The sequence below is a fragment of the Bicyclus anynana genome, chromosome 26 (assembly GCF_947172395.1).
Source record: "Bicyclus anynana chromosome 26, ilBicAnyn1.1, whole genome shotgun sequence".
Taxonomy (NCBI): Eukaryota; Metazoa; Arthropoda; class Insecta; order Lepidoptera; family Nymphalidae; genus Bicyclus; species Bicyclus anynana.
Genome location: NC_069108.1, coordinates 6,815,944 through 6,836,983, shown reverse-complemented (window position 1 = coordinate 6,836,983; position 21,040 = coordinate 6,815,944). Strand labels below are relative to the sequence as shown.

The following is a 21,040-nucleotide window of genomic DNA, read 5'->3' as shown; positions in this document are numbered from 1 at the left end:
ATTTTTCCGGGATGAAAAGTAGCCTATGTGTTAATCCAGAGAAAAATCTATTTCCATACCAAATTTTAGCCAATTCGTTTGAGTAGTCGCAACGCAAAGCGAGAACAAACATACACACAAACTTTCGCCTTTATAATATTAGTGTAATAGTGGCTAAAGTGCTTGTAATCTAAGCCTAATTGAAATAAATGAATTTAGAATTTGAATTTGACATGTTTCCTTATTTTCCGTGACGTATGGTCGTTCGAACCTATGGAAATCGCCTCGCCAGGTCGTATTGTTCTATACGTTTCTCGGAACGCCTATAAATTATTATCGAGTCCGCTAGGTCCGGTAGGGTTGTCAATATTTTCTTTTTATTTTAGTTGTGAAAAATACAACATTTATAAAGAAAATATAGTATAGTAACGAATAAGAAAAAAGACAATTATAATTATCAATTTGTTGTCTATTTATTTTTATAAAAAAAAAACTATAAGTTTATTAGAACTTTTCATTAATTTATTGTCTGCGCTGCCGCCAACAGCGTGCACGCCGCGACCTGTTGCTCCTCAGTTGCGCACCTTTCACTTTTCAGGCGTAGTTTTCACTTATTGAGTCGTACATAGTGTATACTGCGAGGCAACATACACTATTTAGACAGTCGATCTGAAAGAGTAAACATTCGTGCGTCGGAGCTGACACACTTTTTTTATTGAAATTTTTTATTGTATGGGACAGATCCCATCGACAACTTGATCACGTGCTAATGAATTCCATTCACGTACAATTTTTAATAGGGATGATGACAGTTTTTTAAATTGTATATAAATTAAGAGTATACTAATAGTAAAGCAATTTTGTAAAAGTAACAGGGTATCTGCGATCATTACTTTCGGAGCTACAGGGATTTAAAGGGTCAGATTTGAATTCCTGAAAAACGCTCCATACAAAAAGGCACAAGCTAGTGACGTCGTTCGCTCGTTAGGTTTGTATGGGCGTTCAAACAAAATTACTAATATCTTTGTTATTTGTGCGTTTATGTTTATAGTTCATTTATTGAAAAATGTCACATTTAATGTAATGAAGCTAAAACTGTATGAATTTTAATCTAATTACGATAAAAGAAAAATAATAGATTTTGAAATTTTATAATCTCATTTATTTTGCAAATACAATCTTTGCTTTTTATATATAAATTAGTTAACATTGACCCTATTTACCCGAATGTATCATAAAAATCAATATATTCAAACCTAGTCATCATCACCATTGTGGGAGCGTTAGCGTTTGTAGAAATTGGCAGCCCTGGCCAGCGGGCGTATTCCACGCTTTGTTAGTTTTAGCGAATGCTGTACTGACTACTAAAAGTATTGCTACGGTCCATAATTAGGATTCCTACAATGATTATTTGATACTATAGATATGTCATGTGCCTACTACAGCAAAAAATTATCCGAATTTAGCGACTCCACTGCACACACATTCAATTTTGTGTTTACTTACATTATAATTATATTTATGTGTGTTTATACACTTCCTGAATACACAACTCGATATTATTACGGGAATGGGAACCACGCGGGTGAATCCGCGCGGCTTCAGCTAGTCATATATGACTTTATTATATACTAGCTGACGTCGCGCGGTTTTACCCGCGTGGTTCTCGTTCCTGTAGGAATACGGGGGTAATATATAGCCTATAGCCTTTCTCGATAAATGGGCTATCTAACACTGAAAGAATTTTTCAAATCGGACCAGTAGTTCCTGAGATCAGCGCGTTCAATTAAACAAACAAACTCTTCAGCTTTATAGTATTAGTATAGATAATAAAGGTTTGTTTTTTGATTTAAGGCTTTAAGATATATAACCCTAAACATACAGATACCTATTCGCATAGAATTGACAATCTTTTTCCGAAGCCTGATTCATACTAATAGACGGAGAGCCTGCGACCACCAGACCTTCGTCATTTTAAAAAGCTGAAAGTTTGTCAGCTCATGCTCCTGCCATAAGTATGTATGGTAGCCAATGGGGATTTTTTTTTTATTTATTATTATTCAACAAAAAACACATTTCAATTAAGCCTTACCATAGTGCAACACAAACCACAGTTGGTTTTACTGTGCACTGATTATTATTACATAATACAATATTTAATGATGACTAGGTTTGAATATATTGATTTTTATGAGACATTCGGGTAAATAAGGTCAATATTTAGTAATTAATATGTATAAAAACAAAGATTGACTAGATGTTTGCAAGAAATAAGATTGTTAAATTTCAAAATCTACTAAAATTCTACTATCGTAATTAGGTGAAAATTCATACATTTTTAGCTTCCTTACATTACCTAAACGTGACATTTTTCAATATATGACCTGTATACATAAACGCACAAATAACAAAGATACTTGTAATTTTGTTTGAATGCCCATACAAATATAACGATCAGCGAATCAACGACGTCATAAATTCGTGCCATTTTGTATATAATTTTGTGTAGTATAGAATAAGGGTCCGAAATACTTATATCGATATCAATTACTTAATAAAAGTTAAGGATTTCTTAACAAATTATAAATATCACGTATTTTTTCAAATTTTCCAAACGTCAAAAACGCTACCATCCATTTTGTGACGTCACTAACACATTTGACGTTTAAACGTCAAACTACTCGTAATTTGTTGACAAATATTTTTGTCAAATGCTTTAATTATAAGGGACGTCATGAAAAAGTTGTAATATAGACTGTCATGGCCGACAGGCGTTTTGACCCGTATTTTCAAAAACATGTTTAAAAACTAAAATGTTCATGTAATCACGTCTCAAAAAATATGATTTTTTTTTTGTCAATCTATACTAATATTATAAAGAGGAAAACTTTGTTTGTATGTTTGTATGTTTGTTTGTTTGTTTGTTTGTTTGTTTGTTTGTTTGTTTGTTTGTTTGTTTGTTTGTTTGTTTGTTTGTTTGTTTGTTTGTTTGTTGGATTGTAATGAATAGGCTCAAAACTACTGGACCGATTTTAAAAATTCTTTCACCATTCGAAAGCTACATTATCCACAAGTAATATAGGCTAAATTTCATTTTGGAAAAAAATAGGGTTCCGTAAGATATTTGGGTTTTTCGGACACAAGGTGTAAAAAACCAACCAGAAAAGTAGGGTAGGGGTAGGGTAGGGGTAGGATAGGGGTAGTTGAAAGTTTACATCGAGTTTCACGCGGACGAAGTCGCGGGCGTCCGCTAGTGTATGATAAAGAACAATTTAAGACCAATTAAAAAAAGGGTCAACTAGCATTGGCTAGCGAACTTACTTATGATAGGTAGTGCACTTCATATATGCAAAAATGCACTGCCTACCCTTAGGTCACAATACAAAACTTATGTTGGACCACAAAATAAATTGTTGGATAAGGAATTTTCTAATATTTTCTTATACCTACACATTTTATAAAATGACGAAGGTCTGGGATCCACAGGCTCTTAGTCCATAACGCAATAGATTTGAATCATCTAATCTTATTAAAGTCCAAGGTAATCTGCAATAGGTGTCGAGTTACGAACATCTGGTGACCAGGTGTTATTTGACATTCAATACTCTGTTTTGATTCTGTTATACTTTGAACAAAGCAGTATTAGTTACTTTTTCTTATGAAAATTCTCGGGCTTAGATTGTGTTTGAAGAATCATAGGTAAGTAGGTACATAGGTAGGTACCAGTGGCGAAGAATGGAATTTAAATGAAGTCGTCCCAAAGAGAAGGATTATTTAGCGTGATACTAACTCCAGTTTCTCAAAAATCCATAGATATTATTCGTTAGATGGGCCTCTCCATATTATTAAAAAACGCTTAATTGGTCATTATCCAAAGACGTGCACGCACATCTTATCTTAGTACGTAACAAGCGCATGCTGTGAGTGGACGTGGACTTTAAAAACTTTTACTGTTTTTTCTTATTTTAATCCCTTAATTATGGTATCCAAGAGAAGGGAAAAGGAACAGATGAAGGCAACAAAGAAGATGGGAAGATGATATCAGACAGGTTGCTGGGAAAACCTGGACTAGAGTAGCCAGAGAAAGAACTGAATGGAGAAGGTTGGAGGAGGCCTTTGCCGATTGGCAAACGGACCTACAGAAACTAAATAAGAACGAAATATACGAAAAGTTTTGAATGTTTAAACGATATAATATTTAAATGTCTGTAATATTTTGTATTGTATAAACTATTGTAAGATATGCTTAATAAGGTCCGAATAAAAGGCTTATTTATTATTAATCCCTTAATGATGCCTTCAAGTTCATTTTGGAAGTGCAAAAACACAAGCCACAACACAAATAAAGAGAAATGTGTAAGTGATGACGTAATCAATGTGTGAAACCAATGACAATTCCGCGACGCGTTGAGGCCCATCTAACGATCTACGATCGATGCATATATCTACACCGTACAACAATGAATATGCATTGATTTTTAAAGGTAACCTGACGGGAATCGATTTGCATGAACTCTTCGCCACTGGTAGGTACATAGGTAGGTACCAGGTACATAGCAGTGGCGTAGCGTGCCTTAGAAGGGCCCTGTATCAAAATTAGCTGGGGCGCCCAATCCCAAAAAATCTCTTTAGTTTTTGATTTACTCTAATAAACTCTTTCACCACAAAGTATAGCTTTGCTGCAGCATTTTGTTTTTTTTTATACTGGGAAGCACCAATTTTTTTTTTTTTTTTTAAAGAATATTTGCCATATTTTTTATAATATGACCAACATTCCCATTCCCCTCCAAGTAGTCGGGAAAGACTGTGCTAGGAGTGGGTACGACAATAGACCAACGGGGCGGGGATCGAACCACCACCCTTCGGTGATGAGTCCCACCACTCTTACCGTTGAGCTATTGAGGCTTCTTTGAATTGATTAATTTTGTAACCACTAACCAATAATATTGTAGATTACTTTTTACATTTTTTTGCTTTCACACGTAAGGGGCCCATGTAGTCCAGGGGTCCCGTAACATTGATACGCCCCTGGTAAATAGGTAGCTACCTACATAAGTAGGTACATAGTTAGGAGGAACCATTCGAAGTCTCACAGCCATGATAGCCCAGTGGATATGACCTCTGCCTCCGGAGGGTGTGGTTTCGAATCCCGTCCGGTCATGCACCTCCAACTTGTCAGTTGTGTGCATTTTAAGAAATTAAATATCACGTGTCTCAAACGGTGAAGGAAAACATCGTGAGGAAACCTGCATACCTGAGAATTTTCTTAATTCTCTGCGTGTGTGAAGTCTGCCAATCCGCAATGGGCCGTGGTGGACTATTGGTCTAACCCCTCACATTCTGAGAGGAGACTCGAGCTCAGCAGTGAGCCGGATATGGGTTGATAATGATGATACAAAAAGAAGTGCTTGGAAAATATTTCACCCCAAAACTAACATATCCGCAATACACCACCAAAGAATTATGCACCTTAATGCAAATGCAATAAAACTCATTTCACATTGTCAAGTCCATCTTTACTACAATAACTTTACTTCCTTATTAGTCAGCATTATGAAAACCATAGAGCTGACTTTGACTTTTATTACGTCAGCAAATATTTACACGATCTCTTTTTTTTATTCTCTACAAGTTAGCCCTTGACTACAATTGATGGTAAGTGATGATGCAATCTAAGATGGAAGCGGGCTAACTTGTTAGGAGTAGGATGAAATCCACACTCCTTTAGGTTTCTACACGACATCGTACCGGAACGCTAAATCGCTTGGTGGTACGTCTTTGTCGGTAGGGTTGAGGTAACTAGCCACGGCAGAAGCCTCCCACCAGCCAGACCTGGACCATTTAAGAAAACCTCAATGGTCCCAGCCGGAGATCGAACCCAGGACCTCCGTCTTGTGAATCCACCGCGCATACCACTGCACCACGGAGGCCGTCAAAAAAGATCTCTGAGACACACCGGTATCGTTATGACCATATAAGGATAAAGGTTCAAAAACAAATTACGAATTTAAATTATTTCATTTTGATAGCTTTTTTCCTCTGTCATTTATTAATTTGCGCCTCCGTGGCGCAGTGGTATGCGCGGTGGATTTACAAGACGGAGGTTCTGGGTTCGATTCCCGGCTGGGCTGATTGAGATTTTCTTAATTAGTTAAGTTAGCCCGATTACATCTTAGATTACATCATCACTTACCATCTGGTGAGATTGTAGTTCTGGGCTAACTTGTAAAGAATAAAAAAAAAGCAAACTGCCCTTTTTACAATTTTTAACAATGGTAAAAAAACAGAAAATATGATACAATACACTATTAAAAATTTATAAAAAACTAGCGGACGTCCGTGACTTCGTCCGCGTGGAATTTAGTTTTTCACAAATCCCTCGGGGACCATGGATTTTTCCGGATTAAAAGTAGTCTTATGTGTTAATCCAGACTATAATATATCTCAATACCAAATTTCAACTAATTCGGTTCTGTAGTTGAGGCGTGAAAGAGTAACAAACATTCATATCATCAAAATCATCAGTTTTCGCAAATCTCGGGAAACCATGGATTTTTTCGGGATAAAAAGTAGCCTACGTGTTAATCCAGAGTAAAATCTATTTCCATTCCAAATTTCAGCTAAATCGCTTCAGTAGTAGCGGCGTTATAGAGTAACAAACATCCAAACATCCATACAAACTTTCGCGTTTAGGAAGGATAGAGGAAAAAAAAAATATTGATATATTTTTTTTCCGAGTGTCCAAGCAACCGGTGGTCAGGGCTCCAGAGTGACCTCCTCATTATAAATATAATATTTTTGTTTCTTTGAAAAGAATATAATAAGATAAGAACACATGAAAACGTTTCACACAGACAAACATTGTCGATTATTTTGTATTTATGATTTTGTTCGTCTGTATTGTGAATGATGTGTATCTCAGACCAATTATAAGAGGACCTGTATTGCACTCATAGTCACGAACAAAATTATCTGTCATTTTCTGAAGAAAACGAGCTTAGATTGGGTATATATCTTATACTAAACTAGAAGTTTTTGCCCGTTTTTTACGCAATCACTTACACAAAAAGGTATTTTTACGGAGCTCTTTAACCGACGAACACGATCAACTATTTAACATCGATACTATAGAGAGAGTTTCTATAATCGCATTGGATCGTTGATCATATACTTTGGCAGAAAAGTAACGTCTAGCGAGGCAGGTCCTATACAATAATTGGTCTGAGATGTGTATAAATAGATAATAGTGATTTATTTCCGCATGTATCAGCATTACGTGTGTGCAGATATCAAAATGCAATGATGCTTTATTGGCAATATTTAGTTTCAATTTTTCAAAACTTCATTATAATTTACATTTTTTTTCTCTTTATTCAATGTCAAGTTAGCTTTTGATTGTTTTTACCCGACTGCGACAGAGGAGGGTGATGATGCGAATAATTTAGATGCGAACAACATAAAACTACTCTGTACCATAATAGTTTATTCATTGCGGCAGTAAGAATTTATTATAAGTTACCAAAAGTAATTAGGAAAGAAAAGAATATATGCTTTAAAAATAATTTATATAAATACCTAACTCAACAGGCATTCTACAGTGTAAATGATGAAATAAAATACATATTTTAATTGTAAAGATGTAAATTTTAAATGGTGAAATTGTCATTTGAATCATTAAATACTTAATAAATAATTTGCATGCCTAATTGGCAAGATACATTTACCATCTACATCTACCGACTACCTGTATATATAATGCATGTATCTGCAAAGAAATAAATTGATTGATTGATTGATGTTTTTCGAGAGTACCTATGTATGACGTATGTATGTCAATTTCTTTGGCACGCTTTACAGCCCAAATGGCTAAACGGATTTTAACATGTGAGGTGTCATTGAGTTTGTATGCACTGTGGTAGTGACATAAGCTATATACATTTTCAAAATGGCGGTATTGGTCATATTATAAAAAAAAAATCAAATATTCTTTTCATCATCATCATATTAGCCGATGGACGTCCACTGCAGGACATAGGCCTTTTGTAGGGACTTCCAAATATCACGATACTGAGCCGCCTGCATCCAGCTAATCCCTGCGACTCGCTTGATGTCGTCAGTCCACCTGGTGGGGGGTCGACCAACACTGCGTTTACTAGTGCGGGGTCGCCATTCCAGCACCAACAAAATATTCTTTTATTGAAAAAAAAAAACTTATCCTATAAACTACTTATAAAGTTAAAAACTGAAGCTCAATGCGTCTCCATGCCATCCTGTATTCGACCCTTGCAAAAAGGAAGGACAAAAAAGCGGTAAAAAAAACTCAAAGCTCTAATGGTGTGGTACTGTCACGAATAATTGCCACTTGTTTGCACTTTGGGCGGGGAAATTTGAGACAAAAAAACTTCAAGGTACATCGTCAAGGTGACAAAAATGACAAATATGCTTGGAGTCAATAGAGTAAGCCGTGATAGCCCAGTGGATATGACCTCTGCCTCCGATTCCGGAGGGTGTGGGTTCGAATCCGGTCCCGGGCATGCACCTCCAACTTTTAATTTGTGTGCATTTTAAAATATCACGTGTCTTAAACGGTGAAGGAAGAACATCGTGAGGAAACCTGCATACCAGAGAATTTTCTTAATTCTCTGCGTGTGTGATGTCTGTCAATCCGCATTGGCCAGCGTGGTGGACTAAGGCCTAATCTCTCTCATTCTGAGAGGAGACTCGAGCTCAGCAGTGAGCCGAATATGGGTTGATAACGAACGAACACATTTTTGTGCGCTTCAGTTTTCACATTAGATATATATTTAATATAAAATATCGTTGTTTCGAAGCGTCAATTTGTGCAACCTTGGAATGTTTGTAGCGTAAAATAGGCTGTTATGAGCGACTACCTTAGTTGAAAACCTTGTGCACACCACTTTAGATAGCCACCCCCTAGCACTTAACCCTCGAGGGCCTTTATAATCCAAATTGCTGTGTAATTAGTATCGCATAACCCCTCGCCACTTGTGTTACGTCGACCGAAAAAACTGTTGACAGAAAAAATCGGTTCGCTTCCGCCAATTAGCGACGCCATATTGTTTTGTCGAGTTTCTTTTGAGTGCAGTTTTTTTTTGGCTTTTCATCAAAGTTTGACGACCTGTGGTGAAATAGGGAACAGTTTTTTTTGATATGCCAACATTTGATGCTCACCTAACGTTAAGAGCGCGCAGCACGTCGGTACGATATGGATAAAATTCGAAGCGCAAGCGAGACGCCGAATTATGACTTTCACGTGAGTGAAAAGCACGGAGCGATTGGTGCGCGTCGCAAATTTTATGTCGTGAGCGCCAAAACCATTTTTACCTAATTGCAAGTAAATTAAACTACATAACGAAAAACAAAATGGCCATGTTCAAGATATATACTCATTTTCTATACAAAACAAAAATTTAATATAAAGTTTGCTTTTCCTGAGATTGAAAGCAAAATGTGAGCAAAACATTTATTTTTCAAAAAAATAAACTATCGAGAAAAGTTTTACAAATTGTGTATTTTGTATAGTCATAACGAAGCTAACACTTTGAAATATCAATTACCCAAATATCAGGCTCCTAACTTTTCCAGAATCTGAGATCCAGAACCATTTGTAACCACCAAATTACATATTGCACACTCTTAAGTCATCATTAGGTTTTTGGAAAACTATTCAAATTAGTTTTAGATAATTAGGTGGTGTATACACTATTTGCATTTATCCATTAATAGGGATGATGACAATTTTTTAAATTGTATATAAATTAAGAGTATGCTAATAGTAAAGCAATTTTGTAAAAGGAACAGGGTATCTGCGATCATTACTTTCGGAGCTACAGGGATTTAAAAAGTCAGATTTGCGGCGCTGCCGCGGATCCCTGAAAAACGCCCTATACAAAATGGCTCGAACTAATGACGTCATAGGCAATCTTTAGATTTGTATGCGCGTTCAAACAAAATTATTAATATCTTTGTTATTTGTGCGTTTATGCTTATAGTTCATATATTAGAAAATGTCACATTTTATGTAAGGAAGCTAAAACTGTATGAATTTTCATCTAATTACGATAAAATATTTTTAATAGATTTTGAAATTTTATAATCTCATTTATTTTGCAAATATCCAGACAATCTTTGCTTTTTATGTATAAATTAGTTAACATTGACCTTATTTACCCGAATGTATCATAAAAATCAATATATTCGAACCTAGTCATCATCCCCATTACGTGACACCCTGTATACATAAATATATAATATAAGTAAACACAAAACTCAGTATACGCTCAGTGGAATAGCTAAATTCTGTGTGCCTAGTGGGAGTTTTCAATATTTTTATACTGTTACTATCGCGTTGACGTAAATGCAAATTTATATGGAATTGAAGCAGTTGTGCAGTAATGCCACTAGATGGCGTTGTTTCAATTCCTTAGAAATTCGCGTTCACGTTAACGTGATAGTTACAGTATCAAACTCCCACTAGGCCCTGAGCGTGCCTAGTGGGAGTTTTCAATATTTTCATACTGTTACTATCGCGTTGACGTAAACGCAATTTTTTATGGAATTGAAACAGTTGTGCAGTAGTGCCACTAGATGGCGCTGTTTCAATTCCTTAGAAATTCGCGTTCACGTTAACGTGATAGTTACAGTATCAAACTGCCACTAGGCCCTCTGATCACTTTTTGCGGTGATCACGTAACAAAACGTCAACTGATATCACTTTACCTCACAGATATCGACACACTCTGTTATTGGCCAACGTAAACCGTTGCCATAACATGATAATTAAAATAAGTTATTTTCACAATAACCGATATCACGTTACGGTATCGATATCGACGAACTATCAGTCAAATAACGTTATCGCTATAACGAGTTTTGTGATGTTCCAGGGTGGCGTCGCTGACTGGCTACGAGCCGCAGGACCTCATAGAGAAGACGCTGTACCACTACATACACGGCACCGATGTGCTCCACATGCGCTACTCGCACTGCACGCGTAAGTACAGTGTTGCCATTATAATACAGTGAAAACTCTTTATAACGTTATCCTTTTTAACAATAAACTCCCTGTAACGTTGAAGTGAGCCCAACTTGGTTGGTTTGCGTTAAAACCCACATATTGAAACACTCTTTATAGCGATATGCCATTCTTTATTACGAAGACATGTGTTCATATTTTTAGACAGTAAATATTTATTATCGGTGTTATTGTTTATGTTATGTTATCTGGTAACTACAGACTTTGAAGCTCCGAAACATCCAAGGTCGGTCAAACGTTTGTTATCCTTAATAGGGATGATGACAGTTTTTTAAATTGTATATAAATTAAGAGTATACTAATAGTAAAGCAATTTTGTAAAAGGAACAGGGTATCTGCGATCATTACTTTCGGAGCTACAGGGATTTAAAGGGTCAGATTTGCGGCGCTGCCGCGGATCCCTGAAAAACGCCCCATACAAAATGGCTCTAACTAATGACGTCATAGACAATGTAGTGATCGTTAGATTTGTATGCGCGTTCAAACAAAATTACTAATATCTTTGTTATTTGTGCGTTTATGCGTATAGTTCATATATTAAAAAATGTCACATTTGCTGTAAGGAAGCTAAAACTGTATGAATTTTCATCTAATTACGATAAAATATTTTTAATAGATTTTGAAATTTTATAATCTCATTTATTTTGCAAATATCCAGGCAATCTTTGTTTTTTATGTATAAATTAGTTAACATTGACCCTATTTACCCGAATGTCTCATAAAAATCAATATATTCTAACCTAGTCATCATCCCCATTGCCTTGTAAACGTACAGTATGCGTTGTTTTCTCGGAAGTGATGGTCTACGACCAAGCATACTGGGTACCTATCGTATTATCAGTCGTAAACCTACTCTTAAACTGTTAACATGGCCAGTAAATAAGCAATTATTATCTATAATAATTATAAGCATTTATTATCTAAGACATACATATTGAAAATTCTTGTTAATTTGGTTGTTTTTTTGGTCACTCCATATAACGATAACTCTCTATAACGACAAAAAATGCTCAGTCCCTTGAGTTTCGTTAAAAAGAGTTTACACTGTATTATTCATGTATTCTTCTTTTCAGTGTGTTTTGCCAGATGACCTATGGTTCAGTGACTTGGTACCTTTGGGCTTCTTGAGAAGGCCATCATCATCATTTTTATTTTTATTATGTGCAGTGTTAACAAAGGGGCAAGTGACGTCACGCTACTACCGCTTCCTGACCAAGTCCGGCGGCTGGGTGTGGATGCAGAGCTACGCCACCATCGTGCACAACTCGCGCTCGTCGCGCCCGCACTGCATCGTCTCCGTCAACTACGTGCTCAGGTATGTCACCCGGCGACCAGTGACGTCACGCCACTTAAATAGTTGTAATCGTGTTCGTCGGTTAAAGAGCTCCGTAAAAATTCCTTTTTGTGCAATTGAATTGTGTAAAAAACGGGCAAAAACTTCTAGTTTAGTATAAGATATATACCAAATCTAAGCTCGTTTTCTTCAGAAAATGACAGACAATTTTGTTCGTGACTATGAGTGCAATACAGGTCCTTTTATAGTTGGTCTGAGCATACAGTACACTAACTAATACATTAAGTTCTGGTTCATGGATATAAGCTGCTTACACACTACGAATACATACAACGAATGCAAAAAATATTATTTTTTTTTTAATTTATTCTTTACAAGTTAGCCCTTGACTACAATCTCAGCTAAGTAAGGTAAGTGATGATGCAATCTAAGATGGAAGCAGGCTAACTTGTTAGGAGGAGGATGAAAATCTACACCCCTTTCGGTTTCTACACGACATAGTTACCGGAACGCTAAATCGCGTGGCGGTACGTCTTTGTCGGTAGGGTAGTAACACACCAAACCACGCCACGGCCAAAGTCTCCCACCACCGATATACAACAAATTTACTATTAAACATATATGAAATTATGAAGTTAGTTAGTTGACGTACTTCACTTTAGTTCATTATTGTGCCAAAACTGAAAATAACTGACATCACAAAAAGCATTTTCATCCGACGCTTCAGTCCAAAAATGAAATTCTATTATGAACAAAAATATTATTTCCATTTCAGTGACATCGAAGAAAAGCACCTAATACTAAACATAGACCAAGGACCACCGAAAATGAACCACGCAGACATTCCCGCAGCGACCCACGGACCAACAGACTCCCCCCAAATTCCCCCTAGACACGAAAAAATAAACCACCTCAACGAGAACGACTTCAACACAGACTCCAGCGGGGGGTACAACTACCCCGAATACACCCTACCCGTCATCCCTTACGACAACCACGAAGAATACCACCAAAACGGTTCGTACCAGGACCTTTTATTTTACGAAAACTACGTGGAACCGGAAGTTGTACCGAATAACTACGTCTACCCTCAAAACCAGAGACCGTTTTCAGCCAGCTCGTCATCCTGCAGCTCAATAGAAAGTTCAGAAGTCAATCAGTATAACTACACCAATTTAATTTCCTTTTACGGTCACAATCAACAAAATGGACGGCCGGTGGAAAATTTTGGGGGTAATTTTGGTAAAATCACCCCCAACCCTCAAGTGCAAGAACAACCCTACACAAGTGTCATAGTGGACAACACGCAACAGTTCCACCATCATGGCGGTGGGGTTAACGAGTTCGTGCATTGATAACGTTATTCTTAAATGTCGTTACTGTAACGTAACATCGATGCACTAGTGTTGTGATATTTTCTGAAAGAAATATTTCATACTTGCCTTAGACCAATTATTGTATAGAACCTGTCTCGCTAGACGTTACTTCTGTCAAAGTATATGATCAACGATCTAATGCGATTATAAAAACTGTCTCTATAGTATCGATGTTTCATAGTTGTAATCGTGTTCGTCGGTTAAAGAGCTCCGTAAAAATACCTTTTTGTGTAGTTTAATGGTGCAAAAAACAGGCAAAGACTTTCTAGTTTAGTATATGATATATACCAAATCTAAGCTCGTTTTCTTCGAAAATAACAGACAAGTTCGTAAGTTTGGGAGCGATACTGGTTGTTCTATAATTGGTTTAAGGTACTTAATTGCGTGCACGTACACATTAAAAATACAGTAGGTAACAGGTTTTTTTATCTTCTTTTTTTATTGAGAAAGAATACACTAAGAACCTTATAACTGTACAAATTATGCCCACGTGGAATGGTGGCAAATACTGCATTTCTGCGCTAGACATTTTTATTAAAATAGTAATTATTATTTACCTACTCTGTGATTGTGATTGTGGATATTATAGTTGACAGTATAATATCCACAATGTAAGATCTGTAACTTTAAAAATAACGTATTTATTATGTATTTTAGTATATTTGAGGAAGTATTATTTATAGTTTGTTGTGACTGAATTTCACTGATGAGTATAACGCAATTGAAATTAAATTTATGTTTATAAAATAACTTAATTTAAACATTTAAAAAGGTTAAATAAACATTTTAATCATCTGTGTTTTAAATTGTAAGTTATATTAACAAATAAAGAAGTACGTAACGTATTTAAACAAAACGAAACAAAAAATATCGTTTATAATATTACCTAATTAAGTGCCAAAAATGTAACGGTTATTGTAACGGTTTTTTATGATATCGTGACGGACATCACCGAAAATAAATAATTATAAATTGTAAATAATGTAAATATTTATTAAATTTAATTTATAAATTAATATTTTTTTAGTTTTATTACTGTATGGGTTTTTATGGAGTCAATATTTTCTTTCCTTTCGATACATTTTTTTAGTTTGTAGAAATAGAATCTACTTGCCACATGGCTACAAGCGCTGAACGCTCTGTATTCTATGGACTCTATGGTCATATAATTCATTTGATTATCTTCTAGAATGTAAGAGCCTCTGTGGTCAGATCTCCGTGAAACGAAATGATCGAGAATGGGCTCACTTTTCAGAACGAAACAGATATGAAAATTGTACTAAAAATCTTGTAATTAGGTATACTTATTTAATTTAAAATTTAGGTACAAAAGTCAAATGCCTTTGAATATCACAGTAATTTTAAAAATCAAAACAATTAAATCACTAGCGCGCGCGCCTCGCATGTGTCATATGGTAGTAAATGCAGGACATTAAAAAAAACACAATATACTTCCTTGGGAAGAAAAATAATAATTAACACCAAAATGTATCAAAATCAAATCAAATCAAAAAATCATTTATTTCAAGTAGGCTCAGTTTACAAGCACTTTTGACACGTCAGTTGACTATTTGTAAAGATTCTACCACCGGTTCGGAAGGCAGGTTCTGCTGAGAAGATACCGGCAAGAAACTCAACAGTTGCTCTTTTGAAAAAGTCATACAGTATTATAATTTACAATTGATAACAATTACTGTTTACATTTCTTATAGTTTTACTTCCTGTGTGAAGGTGGAAGCTGATCCAACGGCCTCCAAGCATCTTTATCATTAAGGGACTCATCAATGTTGTAGTACCCTCGACTAAGTAAATGTTTATCGTTATTAATATACCTACAAATATTTATTTCGTAAACACGTGTACATACAGTTTCTTGTAAATAACGTGTCATTTAAAAAGAACGCTGACTTTTATTTATTATTCGCAGACTCTCTTAACCTATCTATATTATTATCTTGGACTGATTAAGGGTGTGCCCCAGTGGCATTTACATATTTGCCGCCAGTAGGATATTGAATTTTTGCAGGCCCTACTGAACTCTGAAATTCGATAGGTATCCTAGTTCGCAATCAATACAATTACCATAAATTGTGTCAATTTAATTGCATGTTTTAATATTTTCTTAGTAGGACTGTACAGGACGTAGAGGACTAAAAATGTTAAAATTGAAAGGAAGAAAGAAAGAAAAATATTTTATTTGGACACACACACACATAATACACAAAAGACAACATATACCTAAAACAAATGAAAGAAATTTAGGAAAACTAATAATTTAAAGATATTAAACTAATGATTAAATTAAATCCAAAAAAATGATGTGTGTGGTACCAAAATGGTCACCACTCAGCATGTGCTACGCTAGAGTAGAAATAAATAAAATTTATTTATTGGGTCCTCAAAACCTTCCCGGAGACTATTTAATATTAATTAATTTTTAAAGAGGGTAGGTGAGGAGCCTGGGATTGGAGACTGTTACTTACCCTGCTGTTGTAAAAGTAAAAGGTTTTTTACCGATTTCCTACCAGGCAGACTTACTATAAATATATATAAAATTATAGTTACATTATCTTTATTTCTGTAGAAGAGAAAGTTTTTGGGTCAAATTTGCCGCTCCCTAAAATCTGCCGCCCTAGGCTCCAGCCTACTTAGCCTATTGCTAAATCCACCAATGGTGTGCCCCATACTAAGAACATCATATGATCTGATCCTGGTTATTAACATCTGATGCCCGCCAACTCGCATTGAAGTAGCATGGCAAATTTAAGCTCCAAATCACCTCTTCTACGAGTATAAGGAGAGACACCTGGATAGTAATAATAAATAAAATTATCAGTGCTCTTTTTATTTGGCATAACTTATACTTAAACAAAAATACTATAATGACAATAAAACTTATTGTCTACTAACTTATTATAGTAATTTTGTTTGAAATTTTATGTGCCAAAAATATGTATGCACAAATAAAGGAATTATTACTATGTTTTAGTTTATAATAATCACAGACTTTAAGAAAATTATAGACGGAGTACGTATTTAATTAATAAAGCTTACATCACAGAATACAAGTAGAGAAGTTTCAGTTCGCGACGTCATTTAATTATATAGCGACTCTCGCTACGACACAATACGACAATAGTAATAGACAAGACTTTTCCGACTAGTTGGAGGGAAACGGGAATGTTCGTCACATTTAAAAGATGTTTTGGCAAATAATCTTTTGAAAAAAAAAACAAACAATATAAATATCTAGTTGTTCTTAAAAATAATGTACCTACTAATGAAATGATGACTTACTGACTGGTATATCAACACCGCAACTACTGTAGCAACGGTGTTGAGAATCAGAAAGTAGTTTCCTATTGACGTTGTCTCAATAAGAAAGGATTTTAGTATTTTTTAGATTTTAGTTACAAGAATCCAAATGTTCCACACGGTTGAAGTCTCTAGCATATGCTACTTTATATGTATAATGATTTTTTTAGAGTTGACGCTATTACACAATAAGTAATTGCACTTTCTAATATAAATTCTATTTATATTTCTAAATATCGTAAATTATAAGTAAGTTTATAAGTAAACCTTTGTAAATAAGTACAATCTATACTAATATTATAAAGCTGAAAAGTTTGTTTGTTTGTTTGTTTGATTGAACGCGATAATCTCGGGAACTACAGGTCCGATTTGAAAAATTCTTTCAGTGTTAGATATCCCATTTATCGAGGAAGGCTATATATTATCTCCATATTCCCACGGGAACGAGAACCACGCGGGTGAAACCGCGTGACGTCGGCTAGTATATTATAATACTTAATAGGTTAACGACAGCCAGGTTACTTTTGTTGTCTCCATCTCATGTTAATTATAAATAAATACCTTTAGTGTTTAGTAGAAGTAGAACTACTCGTGATTATGCGTCCGGCGATTTAATACATTTTTTAATATATAAATATATTACTACTTAATTATATAAGTACTTAAACAAAAAACACATCACTATATAGCCCCAAATAAAATACATTTAAATGCTGTTGCAACTCAGCTTTAGATATAAAAAGGAGTTCAGATTTAAAACAAAAGATAAGTAAACTAAAATTGCCGATGCTCATAATTAAAGTCACAGTACATACTGGACAATAAATCAAAGTAAACATGTTGATGGAAAAAAAATCAGTTTCTATATAAGTGATCGGCGCTTTCCTGTTCTGTCTACATTTCTCTTAGTCTGTGATAAATTAATAATATTTAGTATAAAATATAGGCGTTTGTAAGACGAAATATCAACTTAGTGACAATAATAGGGTGTTATAAGTCGCGTCACACAAAAAGAGCATTTTCTCGCTACATTTTTTTATAATAAACGATATTTTTTTTCATAATTATAAACTACTTTCGATAATTATTCTATATTATTATATTGCCTATGTGTTCTTTTTAGTTTCCTGTAATTAGATACCTCTAGATCTGTTGTTTAATATCTATATGAATAAGTTTTATTTTTATTTGAATCTCAATTAGTAAAAATACTTAGATATTGTAATTATGTTAATTATGTTACAAACACTTATATGGATACAGGTATAAGTAGATTAGTAAATATATATGAAATACATTAATAATTATTTTAGAACAAATGGATGCCCGCACAAAAATCAATTTTTCATAAATCCTGCTGGATTTTTCTGGATAAAAAGTAGCTTATGCTTCAATAAAAGCCGTCATTGTATCAAAATTCATCTAAAATGGACAGCGGGCATAAAATGTACCAAGAAGAAAAACTTTCGTCTTTTTTCAAATGCTCATAGCTATTTACATGATAATAAACCACAATCGAGCTTTCTTAAAATGTTTTGTCTGTTTGTCTGTTTGTCCAGGCTAATCCGATTTGGATGGGAAAACTGAAAGAAAGTGAAGCAGCGACATTTAAGCTACCTTTCATCTCGGAAAAATCCGTGGTTTTGCAGAATTTGTGAAAACAGTGGGGATGATGACTAGGTTTGAATATATTGATTTTTATGATACATTCGGGTAAATAAGGTCAATGTTAACTAATTTATACATAAAAAGCAAAGATTGTCTGGATATTTGCAAAATAAATAAGATTATAAAATTTTAAAATCTATTAAAAATCTTTTGTTTGTAATTAGATGAAAATTCATACAGTTTTAGCTTCCTTACATTAAAGGTAACATTTTTTAATACTATAAACTATAAACATAACTTAAAACAAAGATATTAATAATTTTGTTTGAACACCCATATAAATCTAACGATAATTATGTACCTACGACGTCATTAATTCGCACCATTTTGTATGGGGCGTTTTTCAGGGATCAGCGCCGCAAATCTGACTCTTTAAATCCCTGTAGCTCCGAAAGTAATGATCGCAGATACCCTGTTACTTTTACAAAATTGCTTTACTATTAGCTTATTCTTAATTTATATACAATTAAAAAAATTGTCATCATCCCCGTTACCACGAATAAAGTCACAGGCGTCCAGTAGTAGCTACTTATATGAAAGTCTTTGTTAAAAGTCATTGTATGAACCCTACCTTCACTAGAAAATAAACCCCTATGATCCGTGGAATGGTTTTACAATTATATACTATCAAGGTAATTTTTCATGTAGCTTCACCTTCATGCTCAGACCAATTATTGTATAGGACCTGCCTCGCTAGACGTTACTTTTCTGTCAAAGTATATGATCAACGATCTAATGCGATTATAAAAACTGTCTCTGTAGAATCGGTGTTAAATAGTTGTTATCGTGATCGTCTGTTAAAGAGCTCCGTAAAAATACCTTTGTGTGTAATTGAATTGCGTAAAAAACGAGCAAAAACTTCTAGTTTAGTTCAAGATATGTACCAAAATCTAAGTTTGTTTTCCTCAGAAAATGACAGACAATTTTGTTCGTGACTATGAGTGCGATACAGGTCCTTCTATAATTGGTCTGAGCCTTAATGAGACGCTCAACTTTTTTATTTACGTCAATTCATGATTCTGGTAGCCAACTGGGTTACCAGGTAATAAACGTCGGAACGAGATTACCACGCAATTTGTAGGACATTGTGGCTGTTAAGTTGTATTAATTATGCGACAGTAAAAAAAACAGCTGGTTAATAACAACTTTTAATAACCTGTTATTAATAGAAGTTAGGAGGAGGGGAGTTTACCAATAGTTATTACTAATCAGATGTCTTTTTTCATCATCATCATATTAGCCGATGGATTTTCACTGCAGGCCATTTTGTATTGACTTCCAACATCACCTAAGCCGCCTGCATCCAGCAAATCCCTGCGACTCGCTTGATTTCGTCAGTCCACCTGGTAGGGGGTCGATCAACACTGCGCTTTTTGTGAGGTCGCCATTCCAGCACCTTGGGACCCCAACGTCCATCGGCTCTTCAAACTATGTGTCCCGCCCATTGACACTTCAGCTTCGCAACTCGTTGCTCATTTTCGCTCCACCCAGTTATATTTGAAAACGCTGCACTCGAAATGGGGATGATGACTAGGTTTGAATATATTGATTTTTATGATACATTCGGGTAAATAGGGTCAATGTTAACTAATTTATACATAAAAAGCAAAGATTGTCTGGATATTTGCAAAATAAATGAGATTATAAAATTTCAATAACTATTAAAAATATTTTATCGTAATTAGATGAAAATTCATACAGTTTTAGCTTCCTTACATTAAATGTGTCATTTTTTTAATATATGAACTATAAACATAAACGCACAAATAACAAAGATATTAGTAATTTTGTTTGAACGCGCATACAAATCTAACGATCATTAAAAATTAAATTCCTGTAGCTCCGAAAGTAATGATCGCAGATACTCTGTTACTTTTACAAAATTGCTTTACTATTAGCATACTCTTAATTTATATACAATTTAAAAAACTGTCATCATCCCTATTGTAGACGAATACATATACTATACATATGATCCAGTTAGTTAGGTAGCCAATTTCGAGAAAGGTAAACCGCCGAATCCAACTCAGCTGGGCTGCATTCGGGAAACTGCGCGATGTTTTTTTTACTGTTGCTTAAGTAATATATCTAGTTTTTTTTTTTTAGTTGACTAGTTTTACAACTTAACAGCCACAATGTCCTATAAATGGCGTGGTATATTATCTCGTTCGGACGCTCAGAATGTTTTATGGTAACCCAGTTAGCTACCAGATGATTTTCGTAAATAAAAAAGTTAAGCGTTTCATCACGATGAAGCTTTTTTGACGACCTCCGTGGCGCAGTGGTGAGCGCGGTAGATTTACAAGACGGAGGTCCTGGGTTCGATCCCCAGCTGGGACGATTGAGGTTTTC

At 34.9% G+C, this 21,040-nt stretch overlaps 1 protein-coding gene across 2 annotated transcripts in view; it reads left to right on the top strand.

Moving 5' to 3' along the window:
• The window catches only part of LOC112045799 (single-minded homolog 1), a 71,145-nt gene extending 56,424 nt beyond the window's left edge, over window positions 1-14,721 (top strand). For both annotated transcript variants that reach the window (XM_052889723.1, XM_052889722.1), the window contains exons 7-9: window positions 10,887-10,993; window positions 12,203-12,350; window positions 13,105-14,721. In XM_052889723.1, coding sequence (XP_052745683.1) covers window positions 10,887-10,993; window positions 12,203-12,350; window positions 13,105-13,684 — 835 coding nt within the window. In that variant the 3' untranslated portion in view covers window positions 13,685-14,721. The remainder of the gene's footprint in view (window positions 1-10,886; window positions 10,994-12,202; window positions 12,351-13,104) is intronic.
• The last annotated feature ends 6,319 nt before the right edge of the window (window positions 14,722-21,040 follow it).